This window comes from Leuciscus leuciscus (assembly GCF_965113295.1).
Source record: "Leuciscus leuciscus genome assembly, chromosome: 6".
Classification (NCBI taxonomy): domain Eukaryota; kingdom Metazoa; phylum Chordata; class Actinopteri; order Cypriniformes; family Leuciscidae; genus Leuciscus; species Leuciscus leuciscus.
In genome coordinates, this window is record NC_138730.1 from 46894220 (window position 1) to 46920685 (window position 26466).

Consider the following 26466-nt stretch of genomic DNA (forward strand, 5'->3'; position numbering starts at 1 on the left):
CTGTCTCTTGCACAGTGTTTATGAAATAATAATGTTATCTTGCTGTTATGAGGGACTGAAGGAGCTTCCGTGTAGTCGCTCAAATAGTAAACAAACGCTGATGTACGAAATTACTGTTTAATTATGAATGAAGTTGTTGTGAGTGAAGCGCGTGCGGACGGAGAGCAGCTGGAGTCAATCTAGCGAACGCGTTCACAGCTGCAGATTCGCCATTAGCCTCGATCTCCATCATCAGCTCACTAATGAGGGCGGGACCGGGAAAGGAAATCCCTATCAAGCCAATCCTCTGGGAAAACCAATTCCGATGACCGACACCACACACACACCTCACACTGCATTTCATGCAACAAGTTACACATAATTAGCAATGTCACCATGAAATCAAAATGGACTATTCTGCACATCATTATCTAACTTTTCTAAAAAATTAAGATTAAAAATCACAAGATTCCCATAGACTTACATTTAGGGGGGTCAAAATGGTAATATAATAGCTCTATCAAAGCTCTATCCACTGTCTATCACTGGCAAAGCCTAACAAGTAGCTTAGGACATGCTAACAACATGCTAATAACATTAAAACAAGTTAGAAACATGCTAATTCATGCTAGTAACATGGTAATTCATGCTAACGACATTAAAACATGTTCAATCATGCTAACAACGTGTCAACTCATGCTAACAACATGCTAAATCATGTTAGCAATGTGGAAAAACCTGCTAATTCATGTTAGCAATGTTAAATCAAACTAACATAATTATGAAAAATATAAATATAAATCACACTAGCAACCTGTTAAAACATGCTAGAAAAATGCTAAATTATGCAAGCAACATGTTAGTTCATGCTAACAACATGCTAAAACATGTTAGCAATGTGGTAAGACATGTTAAATTCATGTTAGCAAAATGCCAGTTCATGCTAGCAACGTGCTAAATCATGCTAGCAACATATTAAAACACGGTAGCAAAATGCTAATTCATACTAAGATCATGTTAATTCATGCTAACAAAATACAGAAAAATGCTAGCATCATGATTGAACAATTTGGTAACATGAAATAACGTGCTAGCAACATGCTGAAACATGTTATCAACATATATAATGCTAAATGTTAACAATATGCTAATTCATGCTAATAATATTTTTATAAATGGCAGCAATATAAAAATGCATCTTAGCAATGTGCTCAAAACTGCTAAATCATGTTAGCAATGTGCGAGAACATGCTCATTTATTCTAGCAACATGCTAAAAACATGTTAGCAACATGCTTATTTATGTTAGCAAATCTGTTAAATCATGTTAACTGTTAAATCATGTTAACGTATTGAAACATGCTAGCAAAATGCTAAATCATGTTAACAATGTGTTAAAACATGCTAATTCATGTTAGAATAGTGTTAAATCATACTAGCAACATGTTAATTCATGCTAGCAATGTCTTTCTCTCTTTGTCTTTCCACTTCACTCAATTTAAAGTTTATAAAGCTTTCAAATGGCTTTGTCAGACCAACATCAAAGTTGCTAATCTAAAATATGAATAATTCACAATAAAAGTGAAATATTTCCCATCACATGACGCGTGCGTTCAGAGCTCAGGCGTGTGAAACTGCTGGCGTTCCGAGGCTCTATCAGCTCTTTGGTTTTGACTGCATCAGGAGAATTCCTCAGCTGAATGTCACGTCGCCCCGATGATCAGATTCGGGGGTTTGACGTTCCTCCTCAGTCTCTCCCACACAGATAGAGGAGATCGCAGCTGCCTGACCTTCACTCAGCGGGACAACACTGCTAACCTCATGCTGAAGATGCATGTGCACAACAACCAGCACATCCTTCTCTGACCTCTGTGTGCAGTTACAGAAACACAAGAGTCACATTCCTAATGTTTGTATTTATGAAGGCTGAGATTCAATGACTATAAAACCACTCTCCTATGGAGACGTTCTGGGGTTTAATTATTTTCCAAATAGAGATATTCAACTCATCTGGTGAAAAATTATTAATTACATTTATTTTAATTCATGCTAGTGAAAAATTAATTCATTAATTTATAGTAATGCATGATTTGTTTCATCTGGTGAAAAAGTACTAATTAAATGTATTTAAATTCATAATTTTTTTCCCAAGTTACCTGGTGAAAAATTATTTACTAATTAATTTATATTAATTCATGTGACCCAAGTCTTCTGGTGAAAAAGTGCTTATTAAGTTCATTTAAATTCATATTTTTTTTAAGTTACCTGGTGAAAAATGATTAATTCATTAACTTATGATTGTCCTCATGATGTCAAAAAATCTTAATTTATTCATTTAGACTAATTCATGATTTCTTTGAAGTCGTCTGGTGAACTTTTAATTCAATTAATATTTATCCATGATTTTTTTTCCAAGTTATCTGGTGAAAAATGATTAATTCATTAATTTAAATTCATGATTTCTTTCAACACAAAAGTATTAATTAAATAAAATGATTAATTTATTAATTTATATTTATTCATGATTTCCACTAATTCCATTAATTTAAATTAATTCAAGATTTTTTTTCCCAAGTCATCCGGTGAAAAATTTATTAATTAATTTATATTAATAAAAGAAAATTGTCTAATATGTAGTCTTAACTTTTCATGAAAATGTAAAAAAAAAAAATTATATATAATATCATAGTTTCACATCACAATATATATCATAGAAAAACAAATATCACAATGTAATTTTTTCCAATATTGCGCAGCCCTAAAAATTTAAAAATAGGCATTATTATGTGTGTAAAAATGCTATTGTGAAAGTTTGATCAGGTATCCAGTGGTTATGATTTATGGCCTGTGGTTAACGATGTCACTTCTGGATGATTTGTCGCATACATCAGTCAGATGTGTTGCACACACATACGCAATAATATCATGTTTTGATGTTTTTTATTCAAAAATGCATCTTCAAAAGCGATTCTATGAAACTTCCTCATGAGTAAAACGTCTCTCGGATGGCGTCGTCGTTCAGCTGGAATGATTCACAACATCCACAGGAGTTTGTGGAACGTCTCTGTGAGTGAACTCATCACTCCAGAATATCCCTGAACATCTTCCTCTTCTTCGACTCTCCCGTTTGCACTTCCATCCAGTCGCCCTGGCGCTTCAGGAACGACGTCAGACCGAATTTGGCCCAGATGTGCCTCGCAAACCGATCGGGTCGAAGCTGAGATTCACTGGGGACTGAGAGACCAGAACATGATCAGAACATGATCAAGAACATGTCAAGAACACGTCAAGAACATGATCAAGATAAAATAACGTCTCCGCTCATATTAACCTCATCCTTCCCTCGGGTCATTTTGACCCAGAAATCATTTAGTTAAAAATTGAGTGTTCATCAGAGGCGTCCAAGACCTCAGGACTTTTGTCGCACTTGAACCACGAATACACACATTTCTTTTTGAATGAATTTGAGGAGTTTTGTGGTTGAAATTTTAAAAAGTAACCTTAGGAATGAAAAACAAAAAATGCTCAAAATTCAAACTAAAAATGCAAAAACTTTAACAAAAAATTATTTTATAATGTTTATAATACATGTGTATCTGAATGCACACTGAAGCGAACTGACTTTAGGACCCAGCGGAATATAGAGATATAAGGCCATCTAGAGTCATGAAATATCATGGTATATAATTTTTTATTAGAGGTCGGCAAAGACACCCAAATGTAAGATATTTTGAGCTGAATTAAAAGGGTTTTGGATGAAATTGTGAGTCATTTTGAATTTAAGTTGAAATAATATGCGATTTAATATTAATTAAATTGCGATTTATTTATTAGTTATTTATCAAATCTAGACATTTAAAGGTAAATTAAAAAAAAATCTCCAAAAAACCTGCATAAAAAATAATAATATTAAAATTAAATAAAATAAGCTCTCTGAAAAATAATAATAATAATAATCATTTCCGGGCTCTGGGCTCTAAATGCATGCAATAGTAAATTATAATTTTATTTATAAAAAGCTACAATTTTATAAATTCCTCACTTACTAAAATTGCTTTTATGATGTTGTTCTGGGGTTTAATTTTTTTAAATTCTTTTCAAATAGAGCTATTTAAGTCATCTGGTGAAAAATTATTAATTTATTAAATAATATGAATTATTGTTTTTCATTTTTATTTCAGTTTATCTGGTGAAAAATGTATTCATTCATGAAAGCATGTTTTCTCACCGAGTTTGTCTGCTATTCTCTTCCTCTGACTGATGGTGGCGCTGTTCCACACGGCCTCCAGCAAACGACTGCCGTACATCGAACACGCCAGATCCACATACATGTCCTGACACAGAGATTACATAATTCAGATTATTATTATTATGATAACCTTTATTTTACCAGGAAAGAAAGCAGATTGAGATCAAAAATCCCTTTTGTAAGAGCGTCCTGAAGATTATCAGCAACACAACTCGCATGGGTTTAACAAATAACATTCATACATACATATATAGAAAACACACAGGCAAATTTAATAATAAAATAAGTAAATCAATACATAAGTCAGTGTTTCTGTCTCCAAATCTTTCAAAATCACTTTAAAAATGTCCAATGAAACCTGAGTTTCAGCTTAAAGGTGCAGTGTGTAAGTTTTAGCACATCTAGTGGTGAGTGTGTGAACTGCACCCAGCAGAAGTTACGGTGGCCGACAGGAAGTGATGTCGTCGTCTGAGACAGCAGAGAGGAGCCAGTTAAACAATGAGGTTTCTTTATAAAGATCAATTAAGAAATTAGGTTTATATAATTATTCAGTAAAACGATGTTATTGTGAATATTATTGTCACTTGTTCGTCATTGTGTCAATGTTTTATTCGCTGACTTTAGCTGAAGCTTCTTTACACGAAGAACAACATAGTGACGAAACGCGTTTGTCCGTTCAGGGCCACCGTAGAAACATGTTGGCGCAAATTGGCTATTTCAACTTAAGGGAAATAGGAAATAAGCTCTTTATACACCACTGAAAACATAGATATGTGTATGATATTGTATTTCTGTCAACAGATCCTCGTAAATCTTACACACTGCACCTTTAATTCAAGCGTGTTAGAGACAGAGCTGAGCTGCGTAGTGTTTGTGAAGCTTTACCTCCATCTTCCTCAGGATCTTCCCCCGGCCCTTATCGCTGGCCAGCGTCACCATCACCTGAAGCGCGTGGCTCCCGAAGGGGTCGGTGGCGAAGGTCAAGAGGTCACGGGGGCAGAGGTCATGAAGGCTGTTCATCAGAACCGATCGCTCTTTAAACCCGGCCAGCGCTTGAACCAGCCGAGAGCCGTGATAACACACTGAGAAAGCCTGAGGAGAAGCCTGAACACACAGACAGAGCATGTCAGCTGCATACTACACTTTACACACTGCATACTGCATACTACACTTTACACACTGCATACTGCATACTACACTTTACACACTGCATACTACACTTTACACACTGCATACTACACTTTACACACTGCATACTACACTTTACACACTGCATACTGTACTTTACACACTGCATACTGCACTTTACACACTGCATACTACACTTTACACACTGCATACTACACTTTACACACTGCATACTGCACTTTACACACTGCATACTGCACTTTACACACTGCATACTGCACTTTACACACTGCATACTACACTTTACACACTGCATACTACACTACATACTACACTTTACACACTGCATACTACACTACATACTGCATACTACACTTTACACACTGCATACCATACTGCATACTAGGGATGGGCATGATTAATCGACGATCGATAATTGATCGTTAAGAATTTCGTCGATCACGTTTATTTGTTATCGATTAAACTAATGCAGGTTGCGTTGCGTAGTGTGAGTCTTGAAGCAATGGAATTAATTTTAGCGCGGAGGTACCTGCGCATCCCGGGAACGTCAGTCCCCTCAGAGCGGGTGTTTTCGGCGGCTGGACTGGCTGTCACCAGGTTGCGGTCGCGTCTGATCCCAGATCATGTCAACATGCTTATCTTTCTCAACAGAAATCAGTAGACTGGTGCAGAAGTTCTATGGGAACTTCATGCGTTTTCTCAGATCGGATAGCTATCTGATTTATCAAAACGATTCCATTTACACCTGGTCACATAAATGTGTTTTTGCAAAACGGATATAAATCCGATCTTGAATTCCAGCGCTATATGCATATTTAAATTGTTGCACGTCATCGAAAGCAACTGATTTTCAGCTGCATTTTATTGATCATCAGCGAAAATTTCTAAATCAAAGACCGCAACAAGATATTGCAGCAACAGCCCTGGTAAGATCATTTCGGTTCTTTACTTTTAATGAAGATGATTATGTGTTGATGAAATTACTTTCACTTTGATTTGCGATAGTTTGCACGTTGGCTTGATGAATAGATGCTCATCTGTGGTGATGCGTGTTGAAGTAGCGTCGTCATATCTGGATATAACATGACATATAGCCTATAACACGCTCTCACACGTTTATTTCTTATCATTTTTGGGATAAGTCAAATTTACACATGTGGTTTCAACAACCAGATGCATTTACTCTTGTCCAGTTTCGTCTGGAATGCGTCTCAGATCTCCTCCTGGTTTGAGCATTCGGATTTAAATCCGTCTCGAATGTGTTTCGGAGGGCATTTAGATTTGGTCTTTTCACGAGCGGATAGCTATCCGATCACAGAAAATGGATGAAGTGGCCATGGGTCTCTGTTTAAGAACGCCGGCTCGCAGCTGCAGGTTCCGCTGGTTTAGAGCACCGCAGGAATCTTCAAGTCTACCGAACGTCCAGTTTCACTGCCACAAGTTGATCTTCTTGTAATAAAGATCTCATCGAGGACAAACAAACTGTATTTTTGTATTTTCATTGCATTTTTTAATTTATAAAAAGTTAAAGAAATAATGAATTTCAATATAAAAATATTAATGATTAATCGATAGTCGATCGTTAATTCTCCCGACGATCGACAAAGAAAATTTAATCGAATGCCCATCCCTACTGCATACTACACTTTACACACTGCATACTACACTTTACACACTGCATACTACACTTTACACACTGCATACTACACGTTACACACTGCATACTGCACTTTACACACTGCATACTACACTTTACACACTGCATACTACACTACATACTACATACTGCACTTTACACACTGCATACTACACTTTACACACTGCATACTACACTTTACACACTGCACTTTACACACTGCATACTACACTTTACACACTGCATACTACACTTTACACACTGCATACTACACTACATACTGCATACTACACTACATACTACACTTTACACACTGCATACTACACTTTACACACTGCATACTACACTTTACACACTGCATACTACACTACACACTGCATACTACACTACATACTACATTACATGCTGCATACTACACTTTACACACTGCATACTACACTTTACACACTGCATACTACACTACACACTACATACTACACTACATGCTGCATACTACACTTTACACACTGCATACTACACTATGGGGATATTTTGGGGATATTTAATTAAATTTTACCAATCAATAAATTCCTCTTGAAATAAACTTTGTTGTATTATTTAAATTTAATACTGTGAAGCTGCTTTGATACAATCTGTATTGTGAAAAGCGCTATACAAATAAACTTGACTTGACTTGACTATGTAAGGCATACTACACTTTACACACTGCATACTACAGTATGTAAGGCATACTACACTTTACACACTGCATTCTACACTTTACACACTGCATACTACACTATGTAAGGCATACTACACTTTACACACTGCATACTACACTTTACACACTGCATACTACACTTTACACACTGCATACTACACTATGTAAGGCATACTACACTTTACACACTGCATACTACACTTTACACACTGCATACTACACTATGTAAGGCATACTACACTACATACTGAATACTACACTTTATGTAAGGCATACTACACTTTACACACTGAATACTACACTTTATGTAAGGCATAATACACTACATACTACACTTTTTATACACCATACTACACTTTATATAATGCATACTACACTTTACTTGCTGCATACAAAATGTTCTATATGGCATTTTATACTGCATACTACACTTTATACACACCATACTACACTTTATACACACCATACTACACTTTATATACACCATACTACACTTTATACACACCATACTACACTTTATACACACCATACTACACTTTATACACACCACACTACACTTTATATACACCACACTACACTTTATACACACCATACTACACTATGTAAGGCATACTACACTTTACACACTGCATACTACACTTTACACACTGCATACTACACTTTACACACTGCATACTACACTATGTAAGGCATACTACACTTTACACACTGCATACTACACTTTACACACTGCATACTACACTATGTAAGGCATACTACACTACATACTGAATACTACACTTTATGTAAGGCATACTACACTTTACACACTGAATACTACACTTTATGTAAGGCATAATACACTACATACTACACTTTTTATACACCATACTACACTTTATATAATGCATACTACACTTTACTTGCTGCATACAAAATGTTCTATATGGCATTTTATACTGCATACTACACTTTATACACACCATACTACACTTTATACACACCATACTACACTTTATATACACCATACTACACTTTATACACACCATACTACACTTTATACACACCATACTACACTTTATACACACCACACTACACTTTATATACACCACACTACACTTTATATAAGGCATACTACACTACATACTGCACTTTACATATTGCATTCTACACTTTACTTACTGTATACTGAATACTACACTTTACACTTTACATACTGCACTTTATATATTGCATACTACATATTTATAAAATAATAATTTTCAATAAGCTTATATTTTTAGTTTTCATGTTAATCTTAGCTTCATTTTATGTGATTTGTCATTTTTATTAGTTTTTATTATTTAAGTTTAATTTATTTTTAAATTCGGTTTTGGTTTTTATTTATTTCCAGTTACTAATTTTACTGCTTCTTCAAAATTTCTAATGTTGTGCAGTTTAAGTTTTCCAACTAATATTTATAGTTTATTTTATTTCAGCTATATCTCAATGAACAGAAATGGTTTTAATAGTTTTGCTTTTAGTTAACGATAATAATCCTGAACAAGAGAATTATTTCTTTTCAGTATGAGTTTGAATGTGATTGGTTATAACAATTCCATGCCTCATTACAAATTATGTACACTTATGCAACCATGTAATTCTAGATTTTTATTTTGTCTTTGTCACTTAAAAGTTTATATTTGTTTGATATATGCATTTTGTTGCATTAAAGGTGAACTAAGATCTTGGATACATTATTTTTATATCTTAAAAACCTGCAATTTGAAGCAAAAATAATACAACCTATATCAGTTTAGCCAGTTAATATATAATTCAATATTTAATTATTTGTACAATTTTTATTCATTTTTTTTAATGATGGTTTAAACTCAAGAGGAAAAAGGCATTTTAAATGATTAAATTATAATAATAATTTTAATAATATTTAAATTTCTATGCAGATTCACTCCTTGACAAAATCATTTATTTTATTATAATATATACTCTAATATATAATATATATTATAATAATTATTACATTATTTTTTTCAACTAGAGCTACACAATACATATCAAAATTTCACAATGTCAGTGTTTATCCAGTGTTGTGCAGCAGCATCTAGTAGTTAAACTTGGAAAGATAATGATTATAATGTGTAAATCGATCAAATATCAAGTGAATAAGATGGTTGATGTTACTTTTTGTTCATTTTTGCCACACTGGAAATGGAAGGTTGAGCCAAAAGCATTGCATTGTGGGATACAGACTCTCCTGCAGCTGCGTTCACATGTTTGCCTTGTCCAAATACCCACACTACCCACTCTTGGACACTTGAGAGCGTGAAAGTAAGTGCACAAGACTGTCCCATATCTTAAAAATGCCCTTAATGCACACTAAACCCTCACTATCCCTAATACCGATTCGGAGCTAAGCGTATCCCATCATGCATTATGTTCGGGAGCTCATGTGCCCCGAAATCGCGAGATGTCGAGGAAAACATTTCCACTGTAATTTAAATTAATTAGATGCATATAATTTGGTAGTAAAAACAAAGTGTTGCACATTTTATTGGTGTAAAGATGAGTATGGCCTATTTTGTACAACTGTTTTTATCACTTAATTAGAAGCACCACAATTTAAAATGTGTCTCTTCTGTTAAAAAGTTTATTTTAAAATGCAAAGTATTGAAAATATAATAAATAAAAGCTCTGTAAACACTTGCATTGGACTGTAAGTGTGTCCCTTCAATTAATCAAAAGTTCTACACACACGTTGAACACTTGGGCCAAATAGAGGATAAACATCATGCACGTAGACAAGTGGTCGAGAGCAAAGAGTGTGTGTGTGTGTGTGTGTGTGTGTGTGTGTGTGTTTGGACAAGGCATTAAAAGTCCCCATAATGCACTACATCCACACTCACCTGTGTGACGGCGTCGCCCTCTGCTGGCTCGGTTTTGTAATACACTTCATACGTCAAGAATGACAGAAACAGAGGCAGACAAGAAACTTGCAGAGACGCCGGTTCACTGCAGTGAAAGGCCTGATGGGAAATGGAGTTTAACATTTATTATCAGCTGATCTTAATGAAATACCAGACTTTATCAACTATTCATGAGGAATAGGATTAGAAAAAAACATGATGCTCAAATAAACAAGACATTAAGTTGACGTGTTGAACAACGAGAGTTGAAACTGAAACTGGGAGTTCACAATCACAATTTAATTTTGTGATTTTGAAAGACTTGGGCTACGTCTACATTAATCCGGATACATATGAAAACTCAGCACTTGTGATATGAACAACAGTAACGATGGCGTAGGTTTAACCAAGTGGATTCGCATCGAACAGAAACAGCGTCCTCAACATGAACCAAAAGCTGTTCAGCCAATCAAAACCATAGGCTGGCATTATGCAAATTAGTTACCATCTAAAAAAATTCATGCAGTTCAGAATGCTCCTTTCTTTTGATCTTTGAAACTTTGCAGACCATTTACATTCACAAACAGCTCTAATACACACTGCATGAAAGGTCATATCCGAAAAGGCATAACGGGGCAGTTTTAAAGGTGACATATTATGCCCCTTTTCACAAGATGTAATATAAATCTCTGGCGTCCCCAGAATGTGTCTGTAAAATTTCAGCTCAAAATACCAGATCATTTATTTTAGCTTGTCAAATTTGCCCCATTTTGGCTGTGAGCAAAAACACACTGTTTTTGTGTGTGTCTCTTTATATGCAAATGAGCTGTTGCTCCGCCTCCGTTCAGAGGAGGGCGGAGTCTTTACACGAGCTTCAGAAACTCCGGCAATAACAGAACAGGCCAATCTCACTCATCCGGAATCCCAGAATAACCAGTAGCGAGTGCAGCCTTACGGAGAGACTCAGGAAGAGTTTCTGAATGTTAGTGGAGACATTTCTGTAGTTGTTGTGGAGTTACACTGATCATCTCATCATCATGTTTAACTTCTCCACAAGTGTCCACAGTTCCTGAGGTGTTTATAAGACAGCGGTGACATGTTCTGGTCAATAGTGTTCAGTGCTCGTCTGTGCTCAACCACAGTTTCAGGCTTTGCTGGATCTTTATCATTGCGTTAGAACTGGTCTCTGTCGTCACTTGTGGGTGTAAACGTGCAGATTAAGGGCCGGTAATGTTATAATAAGATCCTCTTCATACATCAGAAGGAGAGCGAAATCTGATCGGCTTATTTTCTGACATGCTTGCAGAGAAAGGTTTCAGGTATCAGATTTGCATGACATGTCCCCTTTAAAGGTGCAGTGTGTAATATTTAGGAGGATCTGTTGACAGAAATGCAATATCATATACATAACTATGTGTTCAGTGGTGTATAAAGACCTTACATAATGAAGCGTTACGTGTTTATTAGCTTAGAATGAGCCGATTCTCTCTACACACACTGCGGGTCCGCTTACATCCACATGTTTCTACGGTGGCCCTGAACGGACAAACGCGTTTCGTCACTATGTTGATCTTCGTGTAAAGAAACTTCAGCTAAAGTCAGAGAATAAAACACTGACACAATGATGAACAAGTCACAATAATATTCGCAATAACATCGTTTTACTGAATAATCAAGTAAACCTAATTTCTTATTGTAAAGAAACCTCATTGTTTAACTGGCTCCTCTCTGCTGTCTCAGACGACGACATCACTTCCTGTCGGCCACCGTAACTTCTGTTGGGTGCAGTTCACACACTCACCACTAGATGTGCTAAAACTTACACACTGCACCTTTAACTGCAGACATGTGTTGATTACAATTATAGATTAGTGCAGTAATTCCTCCTGACCTGCAGGAGGCGCTGTAGCAGTTCTCCCTGCCTCTCCTCCCACTGAACGCAGCTCTCCACCATCTGCACCACGACCGCGATGTTCCCCGCCGCCAGAATCGCCTCGAAACCCTCCATCAACTCGTCGAAGATCTTCAGGAACTGAGCAGGTGGAAATAAGAGGCACATGTTAAAGGAAATACATGGTTCCTGCACTTTTTTTTTTTAAGTCAAAGTAAAATTACAAATGAATACTGTACATTAGAGGTGTGCAATAATGACAAAAACATGCATCTCGAACTTAAATTGATTTCCAGCTGCATTTTTGACCTATATAAGGGCGTATTCTCCTAAACTGATTAGATGTATGCATACATCGCGCAGTGAAAGTATTTAGATGCATCAAAGTCAAAGTGTCATCTAAACTTTAAGACATCTCAAAAGTAAAAATAAGACTTTTTATGGCCTTAAATGTAAAAAAATATTTAAGACTCTTTAATAGGGATGAAACGGATTGCAGTTTGTGGATTAACTGCTAAATTTAACCATCATAGTAGGGGTGGGCGATATGGCAAAAATATCATATCACGATTTTTTTCTGGAAAAATCACGATTAACGATTTTATCACGATTCTTTTTTATGTTGGTTTTACTATTTTGTGACTGAGCATTACAGCCAATCTAATGTCCATATTTTAAAAACAAAGCCTTAGGTAACAAAATATAAAATAAAAAAGAATGGCAGACGGGGCGAAGATAAAACATTTTGTCATTATTTTCTTTGTTATTAAATATTAAGATCAAAGATACACATTACACAACATACACAACTTAATATACAAATTACATAAACAGTGCTTTATGTTTTCAGCTACAGGTGTATTTAACAGTAGCATTGAAGAAAGTAATTAAATGAACAAATATGAAAATAAAACAAAACATAGACTTCACTGTATAAATTATAAATTGATACTTATTAAAGCTACTATAAAAGTTATCAGTCAAGAGCAGTGAGTGATTTTCTCTTTGCATTTTGTTGTTTTATTAACATTAAAGGGATAGTTCTCCTAAAAATTCAAATTGTCATAATTTACTCTCTCAAGTTGTTTTAAACTCGAATAAGTTTCTTTCTTCTGTTGAAAATAAAAGTTATTTGGAAGAATGTGGGTAACCAAACAGTTGATATACCCCAGTGACTACCATAGTATATTTTTCTCCTATGAAAGTCAATGGGGACCAGCTATACTGTTTTGATAGCCACATTCTTCAAAATATTAATATTAGAAAAATATTAGAAAATATTAGAAGGAAATTAATACAGGTTTGGAACAACATTAGAGTGCGTAAATAATGAGAATTTTTATTTTTGGGTGAACTATCCCTTTAAGGACAAGCGGCAGCGTGTTTACTATTGCTACTGTCTCTTTAAGAGCTGCACGCGACGCGTCTAATATACACGCATTTGACAAGCAGATTTTCTCTCAATTTTCTCAAGTTTGCTTTCACTTTAGACTTCACCGACTTTGTTTATGTAAACCTTGTGTGTATTTGACAGTATTAGCACAATAAGACTCGAAAGATAACTTAGACCAGTATCCAGGCACTGGTAGACAGGCTTTTAGTGCATGTGAGCTTCACATGTACGCGCTGAGAAACACACACGTTAGAACAGCGCATCAGCACGCAAAATAAATGTTTAACCGACAAGGCATTAAAGCACATGCAAATTATGAACTTTTGTGAACTGTAGTGTCCCGTTCCGCTGCGTTAACATTTGATCTGAATATACGTGGCGTTGTTCAGTATGTTGGGACAGAGGCGCCAGAACAGATATAATGCACGATTCTACGATATTTCTTCAAAAGCAGATCGTGGAGACATTTTAATCGTCCATGATCAAAAATCGTCATATCGCACACCCCTAGCATCATAGAGTGAAAGTTTATAATTTGGACGTGTTTTGTCTTGCCAATTTACACATTCAAACAATTTTAAACGCGGAAGAGGTGAAAATCGGGAATCGAGCGTTATATGTGCGTACAGCCACACACACGCCACACACACGCAGAGAGAGAGAGAGAGAGAGAGAGAGAGAGAGAGAGAGAGACGTGTTTCAGACAGCGCTCGAACACCGAATTGATTCCTCTTTTGCGTTTCAAATGATGGTTAGATGCACTTTATGGACTTCAAAACAGAAACAGCCATTCACTGCCATTATAAAGCTTGGAAGAGCAGGACATTTATTAATATAACTCTGATTGTATTCGTCTGAAAGAAGAAAGTCATATATAGTAAAGGCCAAAAGTTTGGACACATTACTATTTTTTATGTTTTTGAAAGAAGTTTCTTCTGCTCATCAAGCCTGCATTTATTTGATCAAAAACACACAAAAAAATGTAATATTGTGATATATTATTACAATTTAAAACTCCAGTATCACATGATCCTTTAGAAATCATTCTAATATGATGATTCATTATCCAAGTTGGAAACAGTTCTGCTGCTTAATATTTTTTCATAACCTGTGATACTTGTTTAGGATACTTTGATGAATAAATAATTTAAAAAAAAAGAAGCAAATGTTTTAAAAATAGAAATCTTTTGTAACAGCACTATCCACTACTGGTCAGTCATTTTTTTCTTTCTTTTTTTGAAATAAATCAGTACTTCTATTCAGCAAGGAAGTGTTAAATTGATAAAAAGTGATAGTAAAGAAGATTTATATTATTAGAAATTATTTTTATTTTTTTGTTGAATAAATGCAGTTCTTTTTAACCTTTTATTCATCAAATATATTAGGCAGCAGAACTGTGTCCAACACTCATAATAAACCAGAATATTAGAATGATTTCTAAAGGATCATGTGATAGACTGGAGTAATGATCCTGAAAATTCAGCTTTGCATCACAGAAATAAATGATAATTTAAAGTATAATAAATTGAAAACCAATTATTTTAAATTGTAATAATATATCACAATATTACATTTTCTTTTCTGTATTTTTGATCAAATAAATGCAGGCTTGATGAGCAGAAGAAACTTCTTTCAAAAACATTAAAAATAGTAATGTGTCCAAACTTCTGGCCTGTACTGTATACCTAGGATGACTTGAGGGTGAATAAATCATGGGCTAATTTAAATTTTTGGGTGAACTATCCCTTTAAATTGAAAAAAAATAAAATAATCTAATTTAAAGGGACATTGTGTAGGAATTTCTCCCATCTAGTGGTGAAATTGTATTTTGCATTCAAACGAATAATGCTCTCCAGCGCCTCACTTTTTCAAATGCGCGTTGCATCTACGGTAGCCGTTATGTACCTAAAAGCTATGACAGGATGTCTTATAATAGCACTTCGAGTTTTTCTTCGGGTGAACATGTTTGTTATTTAAAACAAACTGAAACTTGAAACAACGAAAAAAAGAATGTTACAGTATGAACTACTGACTGTGAAAAACATTAACTATGGTAATTAGTAGTAATGCCTTCTTTACTCGTTATATTTTTTGAAGTATGTGCATTGTTAGATATCATCATCATCAGAGCCTTCTCTATCGTTACTTTACTCAATAGCTGCTATTCATCAAAGAGCCTGTTTAACTTTTAACTATAAATGTTCGACTGTCTATATAATAAAGTACACAACCAAGCAATGAAAAAAAAGCTTGTAATTAAGACTGTAACATTGACTTACCTGTCGAGAAGAAAGCAGGCAACTTCAGTGTCTCTTTTGAAAGCTTTCTCCTGCATTAGCTATCCTGACAGTAACCCTTGTTTTTGTAATCTCCGGTCACGTTTCCTTTTACGATCTATTTTGGACTTTTTCGACGACGAGGACTCCTTATCCTGTGACTCATATGTATGTATGAATGAACGGTGTATAAATAACCGTGCAGTGTGCATCCTTTTAAACTTGCCGGTGCAGTGACAAGCGCCTCTCACTGCTCTGCTCCTCCGCTTCTGCTGGCTTCAGTCACGTGACGCTGGCTCTGAACGAAACGCGTTGTGGAAACGCGTTGGCCTAGTACTTTTTGTCCCTCTCTGCTATTATAGTTTTTCAAGATGGCGGAACTACATGGAAGCCTCCGTGGACTTACCCGTCCCATGTATATAAAGATAATAAATTCTTCGTTTACGAGGATTAGTCTGAACATTGGCATAGGTATTTGTACACCATTGAGGGCATATTTATGAATAAAAATATAGATTTTAGATAATAAAATACCTAAAAAGCTACACATTGTCCCTTTAAGACTTTTTAAGGATGCCTGGGAACCCTGTAAAGAAGATGCGAAACATCACTAGCACTGGTAAAGAAAGCATCACCAGTTTGAAGGGTGTGGACGCTGCGATCAGGCTCTGGATGGGGAAGTTTGCGATGGGATGAAGAGCCAGAGGCATCAGGTGAGATCTCAGGTGGTTCCTGTAAACGTCTCGCAGCAAAGCTTTCTGGGAGATCTTGAAGATCTTCTGTAGGAGATGACTCCCGGACGGGTCCTTCATGAACACCAGGAGAGGACTGAGGCAGAAACAGAGTTACGAGTCAGTACATCCACACTGAAAACTATTATTTACACGATTTCTTATCACAGCATTTTTTCTTTTATCAAATCAGCTTAGATCATTTATGTGGTTCAGATAACATCATATTTTGAGTTTCTGTTGATTAAAGCAATATCCTTCATTGTATCAACTAAATTTTTTTAATTTCGATGAACTTAAAATGTTAAAGCAACCAGATTACTTCCTTTTTAGGTTAAACCAACAATACTTTTTGGACAGTGCATCTATCGCTCGATCAGAGCTCATTTTGACAGCAAATTTTGATTTAGTTTTATTCATAGTCTTTATTTCTTAGGTTTAATTTGTTTTTAATTTCGGTTTAAATTATTTTATTTTTTTCACTTAATAATTTTAGTGCTTCTTCAACATTTCAAATTTTGTGTAGTTTAAGTTTTCCAACTAATATTATAATTGTATTTCTATGGAAGCTTGTTTACGCCACAGAGTGAAAAATAAAAAAGGTAATTGCGACTTTTTAATCTCACAATTCTGACTTTTTATCTCAGAATTGCATGATATAAAGTCGCAATTGCAGGTTATACAGTCAGAATTATGAGATATAAACTCGCAATTGCGAGAAATATACTTGAAATTCTGACATTTTTTCGTAGAATTGCATGTTTATATCTCGCAATTCTGACTTTATATCTTTATATACAATCAGAATTGCGAGATATAAAGTCAGAATTGCGAGATATAAAGTCAGAATTGTGTGAAATAAAGTCAGAATTGCGAGATAAAAAGTCGCAATTATCTTTTAAAATGTTTTATTCTGTGGCGGAAACAAGCTTCCATATATTTCAGCTTTATTTCATGAACAGAAAAGTTTTTTAATAGTTATGCTTTTAGTAAACGATAATAACCCTGGACTGGAGAGTTATTTTTAGTCATACTTGTTTTAGTTTTAAGCGACAAAATACAATAAGATTTTAGTTGACTAAATCTACAGTAGTTTTAGTCTAATAATGGGTTTAGTCAAATTGTAATGCATTCATTTAGAATTTCTCTAAAATTTCCAAACCCATTTTATACTCCCGGAGAAAAAAAAATATATTAAGCAGTTAATATGAATGATTTTAAAGTTTGAACATCCAATACAGACACAGATTGACTGTTGTGACTGAATTAAAATAATTAAAATCACTTTTCCTAAAGTAGAACACAATCTTCTTTTCAATGAATGATATATGCATTCTTTAAAACAACTTGAATACATCATTCATAATTTATTTGTATAAATTAAATATAATTAATCCTTATTAAAGCTATTAAAGAGCAGTGAATGCTTTTCTCTTTTTCTTTTGTTGTTTGATTAATATTAAGGGTTTATTACCCATTAGGTTTATTGAGCACTGTCACTTTAAGAGCGAATGCGCGGATCCAATGCACTGATGCACGTGTGTTTACGATCAGCTCTGACTGGATCTCTTCCCAAATCATCCCTACCTAACATCTTCGTCTAGCTTTTATTCGTTGACGAAAATGTAAATAGATTTTCATCAGAGTTTTTGTCATTTAAAACAGTTTTTTATTTAGTTACAGTCTCGTTTTCATCTATAAAAATATATATTTTCGTCATTATTTTCGCCAACGACATTTTTTTATAGACGAAAACGAGCGTATTTACACAGCGCTCGATGATCTTCCTCACCTGACTCCAGGAGCCGAGCTGAGTGACGTCAGGTATCCCATGATGCTCTTGTTGAGCTTATTGCACAGTTTGGGTCTCTTGCGGTGACACACCGTCAGCAGAGTCTGAAGAGCAGCGCAGGCCGTCAGATTCGACACGAAGACTGTGAAGAAACGCAACATCAGAGTTTGATTTGTTAAAAAAACACAGTTGAACATCACCGAACTTTTAATGTAGAAATTTAGAGAATATAGAAATATAGTGCAGGGTTATTACAGTTAATTAAAACCATAAAAAACATTTGTTACTTGAAATAAAATAAACATTAACTGAAATAAAATGTAATTATATATATATATTTGAGCTAGTTGCCTTTAGTTTAACTTGATGCATTAACTAGAATTACAACTTTTACAAGTATTTCTGTTGATTGAAATAAAGCTGAAATAAAATATAGTATAAATATTAGATAAAAAAACTCAAAGAAAATTTGAAATCTTTCCTTGGCACTAGAGATCTACCGATAATCTGTTTTACCGATATTTTCCTGATATTTAAGCATTTTCCCATAATCGGGTATCGGTTTTGCAATATCGGTTTCACCCATAAACGGTAAATATAATTTGCCATAAAACAGAAATAAAATAAATAAATATCGGTTCTGTATATCGGTTATCGGGCACGTAAACATGCAAATAATTGGTATCGGTAATAAAAAAATAATATCGGTTTATCTCTAGTGGGCAATAAAAGATGAAGCACTAAAATTATTAACTGAAAAGGAAAACTAAAACTAAACCTAAATAGCAAAATTTAAATAAATAAAAAAGACAAAAGCACATAACAAAAGTACTAAAAATTGAACTAAAATTCAAAATACTAATAAAACTAAAATAACAACACAGACTTGATATACAAAAAATCCCCAAAACTGAAATAAAAATTAATTTAAAAAAATGGACAAAAAAAATTTTATAAAAAAAAATGTAAAAAAATATTATAGCAATTATAGTGCAGGGTTATTACAGTTAACTAAAACCATAAAAAAAAGTGTTACTTATAAAATAAAATAAAACGTTAACTGAAATAAAATTTAAATTATATAATATTTCAGCCAGTTGCCACAAGATTTACTTGAAAACTCTGATAAGAAAAAGTCATCACCGTTGATGTTTTCCATCAGACGGTCGGCCAGATGCTTCAGCTCCCACCAGAACGATGTGGGAATCTCAAAGTCCACCAGCTCAACTTCACATCTTTTGTCCTTCTTGGCTGAAAACACATTAAACAGAATATAAATGATCAGATGCTCTCAATAAAGAAGACGGAGACAGAAACCAGAACCGTAAGAAACGAGTCCGATTTAAACACGGGTAAAGTCAAACACACCACATGTTTCGGCCGTGAAAGCACGGTAGTGGGCTTGTGTTCTGCGACATGTTTCTACGGTGGCCCTGAACGGACAAACGCGTTTCGTCACTATGTTGTTCTTCGTGTAAAGAAGCTTCAGCTAAAGTCAGAGAATAAAACACTGACACAATGATGAACAAGTGACAATAATATTCACAATAACATCGTTTTACTGAATAATCAAGTAAACCTAATTTCTTAAAGGACAAGTTCGGTATTTTACACTTAAAGCCCTGTTTACAGATCGTATCTGATGAAATAGAACGGTTAAGATTAAAATTTGGACACATGCTGCTGTCCCGAGAATTTTAGGTTTATTTCGCTTTCCCCCCCACCCCCACAATGGTTGTCTATATGCACTGGAAGATTCCGTCCTAAAAACACATTAAACTTTCGTTTACAAAGACGTGAAACTCACCGAGTGGTCAGGGGTGTTCACTGATATGTTCACTCAAAAATCGCTGAAAAAGATGCATTCCAACAGGTTTTATCGTAGTTTTTGTCCAACTCCATTGACTTAATAGGACGTGCTGTGAGACCGCAGCACCTTTACGGTATTACTCCGCCGCTTCTTCTTCTGCTTCTTCTGTGTATTCAATGAAATGCCCGTGGTTTGCTTGCAATTGGCAAAGGTGCATTATCGCCACCAACTGGGCTGGAGTGTCTATTATTCAAGCTCTCAACGGAAGAATCACGGGTGTGACGCGTTTGGCAAAATAGGTCCACAAAAGCGAAATAAACCTAAAATTCTCGGGACAGGAGCATATGTCCAAATTTTAATCTTAACCGTTCTATTTCATCAGATACGATCTGTAAACAGGGCTTTAAGTGTAAAATACCGAACTTGTCCTTTAATTGATCTTTGTAAAGAAACCTCATTGTTTAACTGGCTCCTCTCTGCTGTCTCAGACGACGACATCACTTCCTGTCGGCCACCGTAAAGGCCAATTTATACTTCTGCGTCGGGTGCGCGTAGAAGGTACGGCGTAGCATACGCATTGACGTGTACCATACGTCGTACCCTTCGCCGTACCCTGACGCGCACCTCCTCAAAAATGTAACTACGCGGCGCGGCGACGCGGACCGCAAGATCTGTGATTGGTCGGCTGGATAGCATCGCGTTTCCTCCTACGCATTTCCGGAATGATCTTCTGCACTCTGCACCGCCCGCCCGCCATTTTTTAATTCCGAAGATCAGTGAAGAGCCATGGAAACAGACCAAGTGACCGAGAGATTGCTTGAAGAAGTGCGGAAATACAGCCATCTGTATGACTCCTTCAGTCGCCATTGCTCGTAGAAACCTAAACTCAAAACAGCCGCGAGGAATGTAAACACAGTGGAACTGGAACATTAAAACCCACCCGCGCTAACTAGCGTTTCGGCGGTGTAACTGCAGAGCAACACAGACATTCGCAGAAGTATAAATGCTCACGACGGCGTCGCCAACGTGCGTAGCCTACGACGTACACTACAGCGTACACTCGACGCAGAAGTATAAATTGGGCTTAACTTCTGTTGGGTGCAGTTCACAAACTCACCACTAGATGTGCTAAAACTTACACACTGCACCTTTAATGTACAAATTATACAAAATGAAAAAACTTCAAACAAACGTATGAAGTGGTCATAAATCTCCATATCTCCCGACATAATGTATTCAGTCCATTTCCACATCCTTTATGACGCATAAAGGCCTGAGAACGCAAACCCTGAAACAGGAGCAAGCGTTATGATGATGATGATGATGTTTCTGACCTTTCTGAGCACCAGCTGGTTCTCGGGTCAAGCATCCGCTGAGCACCTGCATGAGTGTCCGGAGCAGATGCGATCCGTACGGATCCTGAGCGAACGCCAGCAGATTCTCCCGGACCACTGCACTCACACGCTGCACCTGAGCCTCCAACATCCCACAATGCTCCTCTTCAGCCCCTGTGACATCAGACGATTCCTCTGTAGAGGAACATGAGATGAGGAGACACTGTCAACACAGTTCTCCTGCTTCAGTGCAGATTCACAAACTCAAACTCTTTTGGTTTCTCTGCCCAATATTTAAAACTAAAATAAAAATGAAAATGAAGATACTCGGTATCGGCAAATACAAAAAACAACAACAAAAAAAATCGGTATCAGGCTCGTATCTACTTTTTCTTTATATTCATCAAATTTATTAAATTTTTTTATCTAATTGAATCTGTTAAATAGATGAATAAATAACTAATAACTTTTACAATTTTAACTTATTTACTTGGTTATTTTAATGTTATCTGTTTATTTAAATCAAATGTTTGATTTGTACATTTTAATCTACTTTTTATTTATATATGTATTTATAATTTTTTTGCTAAGCAAACTAATTTGATTCATATTCATTTGGTCTCTCGGCACAATATATATATATAAAAAAAGAACATTTAAATGCAATGAAAATACTTGGTATTGGCAAGTAAAAAAAAATAAAAACAGGAGTATCAGGATCGTACTGAAGAAAGTGGTATCAGTGCATCCCTAGAAATATATATATATAAAAATAAAAAAAAGTATATATATATTAGGGCTGGGGGAATTAGCGCATTAATCTTTGCGATTAATTTGAGATGTTTAACGCATTAAAAATAAAATAACACAATTGACGCAGCACCTTTTTTTGTCTCGTTTTAATGACTTCCTGTTGCGGCTGCTATTGAAAAGGCCGAAAATATGCCGTCCCGCCCCTCCGTGTTCAGCGATCAGGCTTCATTCTCACGCAGCTTGTTTAGTAACTTCATGAGCGGGTCTTTTCCGCTCCATGTGTGCGCCGTGGTCTCCGCTCCGTGTGTGTGTCGCGGTCTCCGTTCCGTGTGTGTGTGTGTGTGGGTGTGTGTGTGGGTGTGTGTGTGTGTGTGTGTGTGTGTGTGTGTGTGTGTGTGTGTGTGTGTGTGTGTGTGTCGGCGCGCTCTCTGCTCAATGTTCCGCTCTGTGTTTGCGCTGCGTGTTCTGCTCTGTCGTTAACGGCCCAAACGCTCCAATCATGTACCGATCACGCACTGGAAAAGCAAAGTCCGCTCAAATAAGGTGAAATGTCTCAGTAGTAGACTTCTGTTTGCTGAGCTGGTATAGCCATGCTGGGCAACAGTGGTAAAATGACCTGCTCTGATCACATGCTCTGGTAATAATAGTAATAGTCTGGTATGACTGTATATATATATATATTAGTCAAAAAATAAATCTGTTAAGGTCTGAGTATGTTGCATAGAACTGAATGAAGAGTAATATATTGATGTTTAATATTTGAATATTGGGCTATTTCCTGTCCAATTTGTGTGGACATTCTTCTTTTTTTTCCCCTTTTTTTGTGTGTTGTTTAATTTAATTAGTGATTTTACGTTTAAATATTGATGATTACAAGTTTGGGGGAAATGCGATTAATTGCGATTAATCACAGCAAATTGTGCGATTAATTAGTTAAATTTTTTTTATCGATTCCCAGCCCTAATATATATATATATATCAAAGCGTGTTTTTGAGACTGTCTTTGGTTCACTGCAGTTTTAAGGAGAAAATACGACTTATGAATTTAAAGCATATTAAAAACACCACATAGACACATAAACAACATTAAAATCTGGATTTCTGTGGCCTCACCTGTCCACCTGTGCGCCTGTCTCACTGCGCTCTCCATCACATGACCTCCACACTGGTCACACGCCACGGCTGTGAACTCTGACCCCGTCTCTCCTCCCAGTTCCTCCAGCACTTCTGCGACCTGAGCCGGACTGGCCAGCGCCAGCAAACCCTCCAGAACCAGACTCCCCGTCATATCCGTCGCCACCAGAAGCGCTTTCCCCTTCACCTCCGACAGCACGTTCTCCACAAACACACCTGAGCACACAACACACACACACACCTGAGCACAACAACACACACACACCTGAGCACAACAACACACACACACCTGAACACACAACACACCTGAGCACAACAACACACCTGAACACACCTGAGCACAACAACACACACACACCTGAACACACAACACACACACACACCTGAGCACAACAACACACCTGAACACACCTGAGCACAACAACACACACACCTGAGCACAACAACACACCTGAACACACCTGAGCACACAACACACACACACACACACCTGAGCACAACAACACACCTGAACACACCTGAGCACACAACACACACACACACCTGAGCACACAACACACACACACCTGAGCACAACAACACACACACACCTGAACACACCTGAGCACAACAACACACCTGAACACACCTGAGCACAACAACACACACACACACCTGAACACACCTGAGCACAACAACACACACACACACCTGAACACACCTGAGCACAACAACACACCTGAGCACACCTGGACACACAACAACACACCTGAGCACACCTGGACACACAACAACACACCTGAACACACCTGAGCACAACAACACACACACACCTGAACACACCTGAGCACAACAACACACCTGAGCACACCTGGACACACAACAACACACCTGAACACACCTGAGCACAACAACACACACACACCTGAACACACCTGAGCACAACAACACACCTGAGCACACCTGGACACACAACAACACACCTGAACACACCTGAGCACAACAACACACACACACCTGAACACACCTGAGCACAACAACACACCTGAGCACACCTGGACACACCTGAGCACAACAACACACCTGAACACACCTGGGGCCTGTACCATGAAGGTAGCTGAACAAACTCGGGGTTACAGGATTAGTTTTGAGTTGACAAAACCAAACCGATGCAATCAGGCTTTATTGGTACCATGACACAGCTCATCAACTTTCTCTGTCAACTCAGGCTTTGATCCTTAAGCTATGATTACTCCACGCGCGCGTGCACATAAAAGAGTGACGTCGACACTGAACAACCAATCGCGGGTAGTAGAGCGAGAGCGATATATTTTCCCGCGGAGGAGCAAGAGATAATCATTCATAATTACGATGAATTTAAATATGTATTTCAAGCTCGAAACAATACGGTCTCTGCTGCCAAAGCAAGAGAAGACTGTTGGAGAAAGATTGCAGATTGTTAATGTGTAAGTTAAACAAATACGTTCTATATTTATGTAAAATTATGTATTACATAAATACACATACAATAAGTATGTGTAGCCTATATGTGTAATATAGCCTATAGCCTATTTTTATAATATATAAAAAATGTGCATGTATGTACTAAGAAAGATTATATTATTCATTGTTCATATTATTCAATATTCATTGATTTTTGATGCAACCCCAACTCCAAATGTTCTTGGCAGCAGATAAAGACAAAATATAAAAATATAATTTAAAGTGGTGAGTATTTAAGTCAAGTCAAGTTTATTTGTATAGCGCTTTTCACAATACAGATTGTATCAAAGCAGCTTCACAGTATTAAATTAAAATAATACAACAAAGTTTTTTCCAAGAGGAATTTATTGATTGATAAAATTAAATTAAATATCCCCAAAATATCCCCAACTGAGCAAGCCAAAGGCAACAGTGGCAAGGAACCGAAAAACTTCATCAAGGGACCTAATGGTGTCCTAAAACTCCATCAGGTGACCTAATGGAGAAAAAAAACCTTGGGTGAACCCAGGCTCAGTCGGGGGCCAGTTCTCCTCTGGCATTTATGAGCTAGAGGCCGGATTGTAGTTTGAACTGTAGGATTATATGAATGCCTGGCTGAAGAGATGCGACTTTTGTTTTAAACTGGGAGAGCGAGTCTGAGCAACGAACAGTATCAGGAAGACTATTCCAGAGTTTTGGAGCCAAATGTGAAAATGCTCTCCCTCCTTTGGTGGTTCTGGATATCCTAGGTATGACCAAAAGCCTTGAATTTAGTGATCTTAAAGAGCGCGATGGATTATAGGGCGATAGAAGATCCGTTAAATAGACTGGAGCTAAGCCGTTTAGGGCTTTATAGGTCAGTAGCAATACCTTGTAATTAATACGGAACTTTATAGGTAACCAATGCAGTGATGATAAAATCGGTGTTATATGATCATATTTTCTTGATCTCGTAAGAACTCTAGCGGCGGCATTTTGGACTAACTGTAGCTTGTTTATTGAGGATGCAGGACAACCAGCTAATAAAGCATTACAGTAATCCAGTCTCGAGGTCATGAATGCATGAACTAACTTTTCTGCATCAGAAACTGATAGCATATTACGTAGCTTAGCAATGTTTCTAAGGTGGAAAAAGGCTGTTTTTGTAACATATGAAATATGATTTTCAAAAGACAGGTTGCAATCGAGTATGACACCCAGGTCTTTTACTGTAGCGGATAAAGTAACAGGACATCCTATGATGTTAAAGTTGTATTGTGCGAGGTTTTGTGGGCGGTTTTTTGAACCGATAAGTATT

The 26466-nt window shown here is 36.5% G+C and overlaps 1 protein-coding gene across 1 annotated transcript in view; it reads right to left on the reverse strand.

Annotated features, from left to right (window-relative positions):
• Positions 1 to 2901: 2901 nt before the first annotated feature.
• Positions 2902 to 26466, reverse strand: part of nop9 (NOP9 nucleolar protein) — a 29522-nt gene continuing 5957 nt past the window's right edge. The window contains exons 3-12 of the mRNA XM_082173040.1: positions 23688 to 23924; positions 21822 to 22016; positions 19821 to 19928; positions 18678 to 18819; positions 16790 to 16982; positions 12486 to 12626; positions 10595 to 10714; positions 5113 to 5331; positions 4207 to 4312; positions 2902 to 3212 (exon numbers count right to left, since the gene is read on the reverse strand). Of these exons, the coding sequence (XP_082029166.1) occupies positions 3058 to 3212; positions 4207 to 4312; positions 5113 to 5331; positions 10595 to 10714; positions 12486 to 12626; positions 16790 to 16982; positions 18678 to 18819; positions 19821 to 19928; positions 21822 to 22016; positions 23688 to 23924 (1616 nt within the window). The 3' untranslated portion in view covers positions 2902 to 3057. The remainder of the gene's footprint in view (positions 3213 to 4206; positions 4313 to 5112; positions 5332 to 10594; positions 10715 to 12485; positions 12627 to 16789; positions 16983 to 18677; positions 18820 to 19820; positions 19929 to 21821; positions 22017 to 23687; positions 23925 to 26466) is intronic.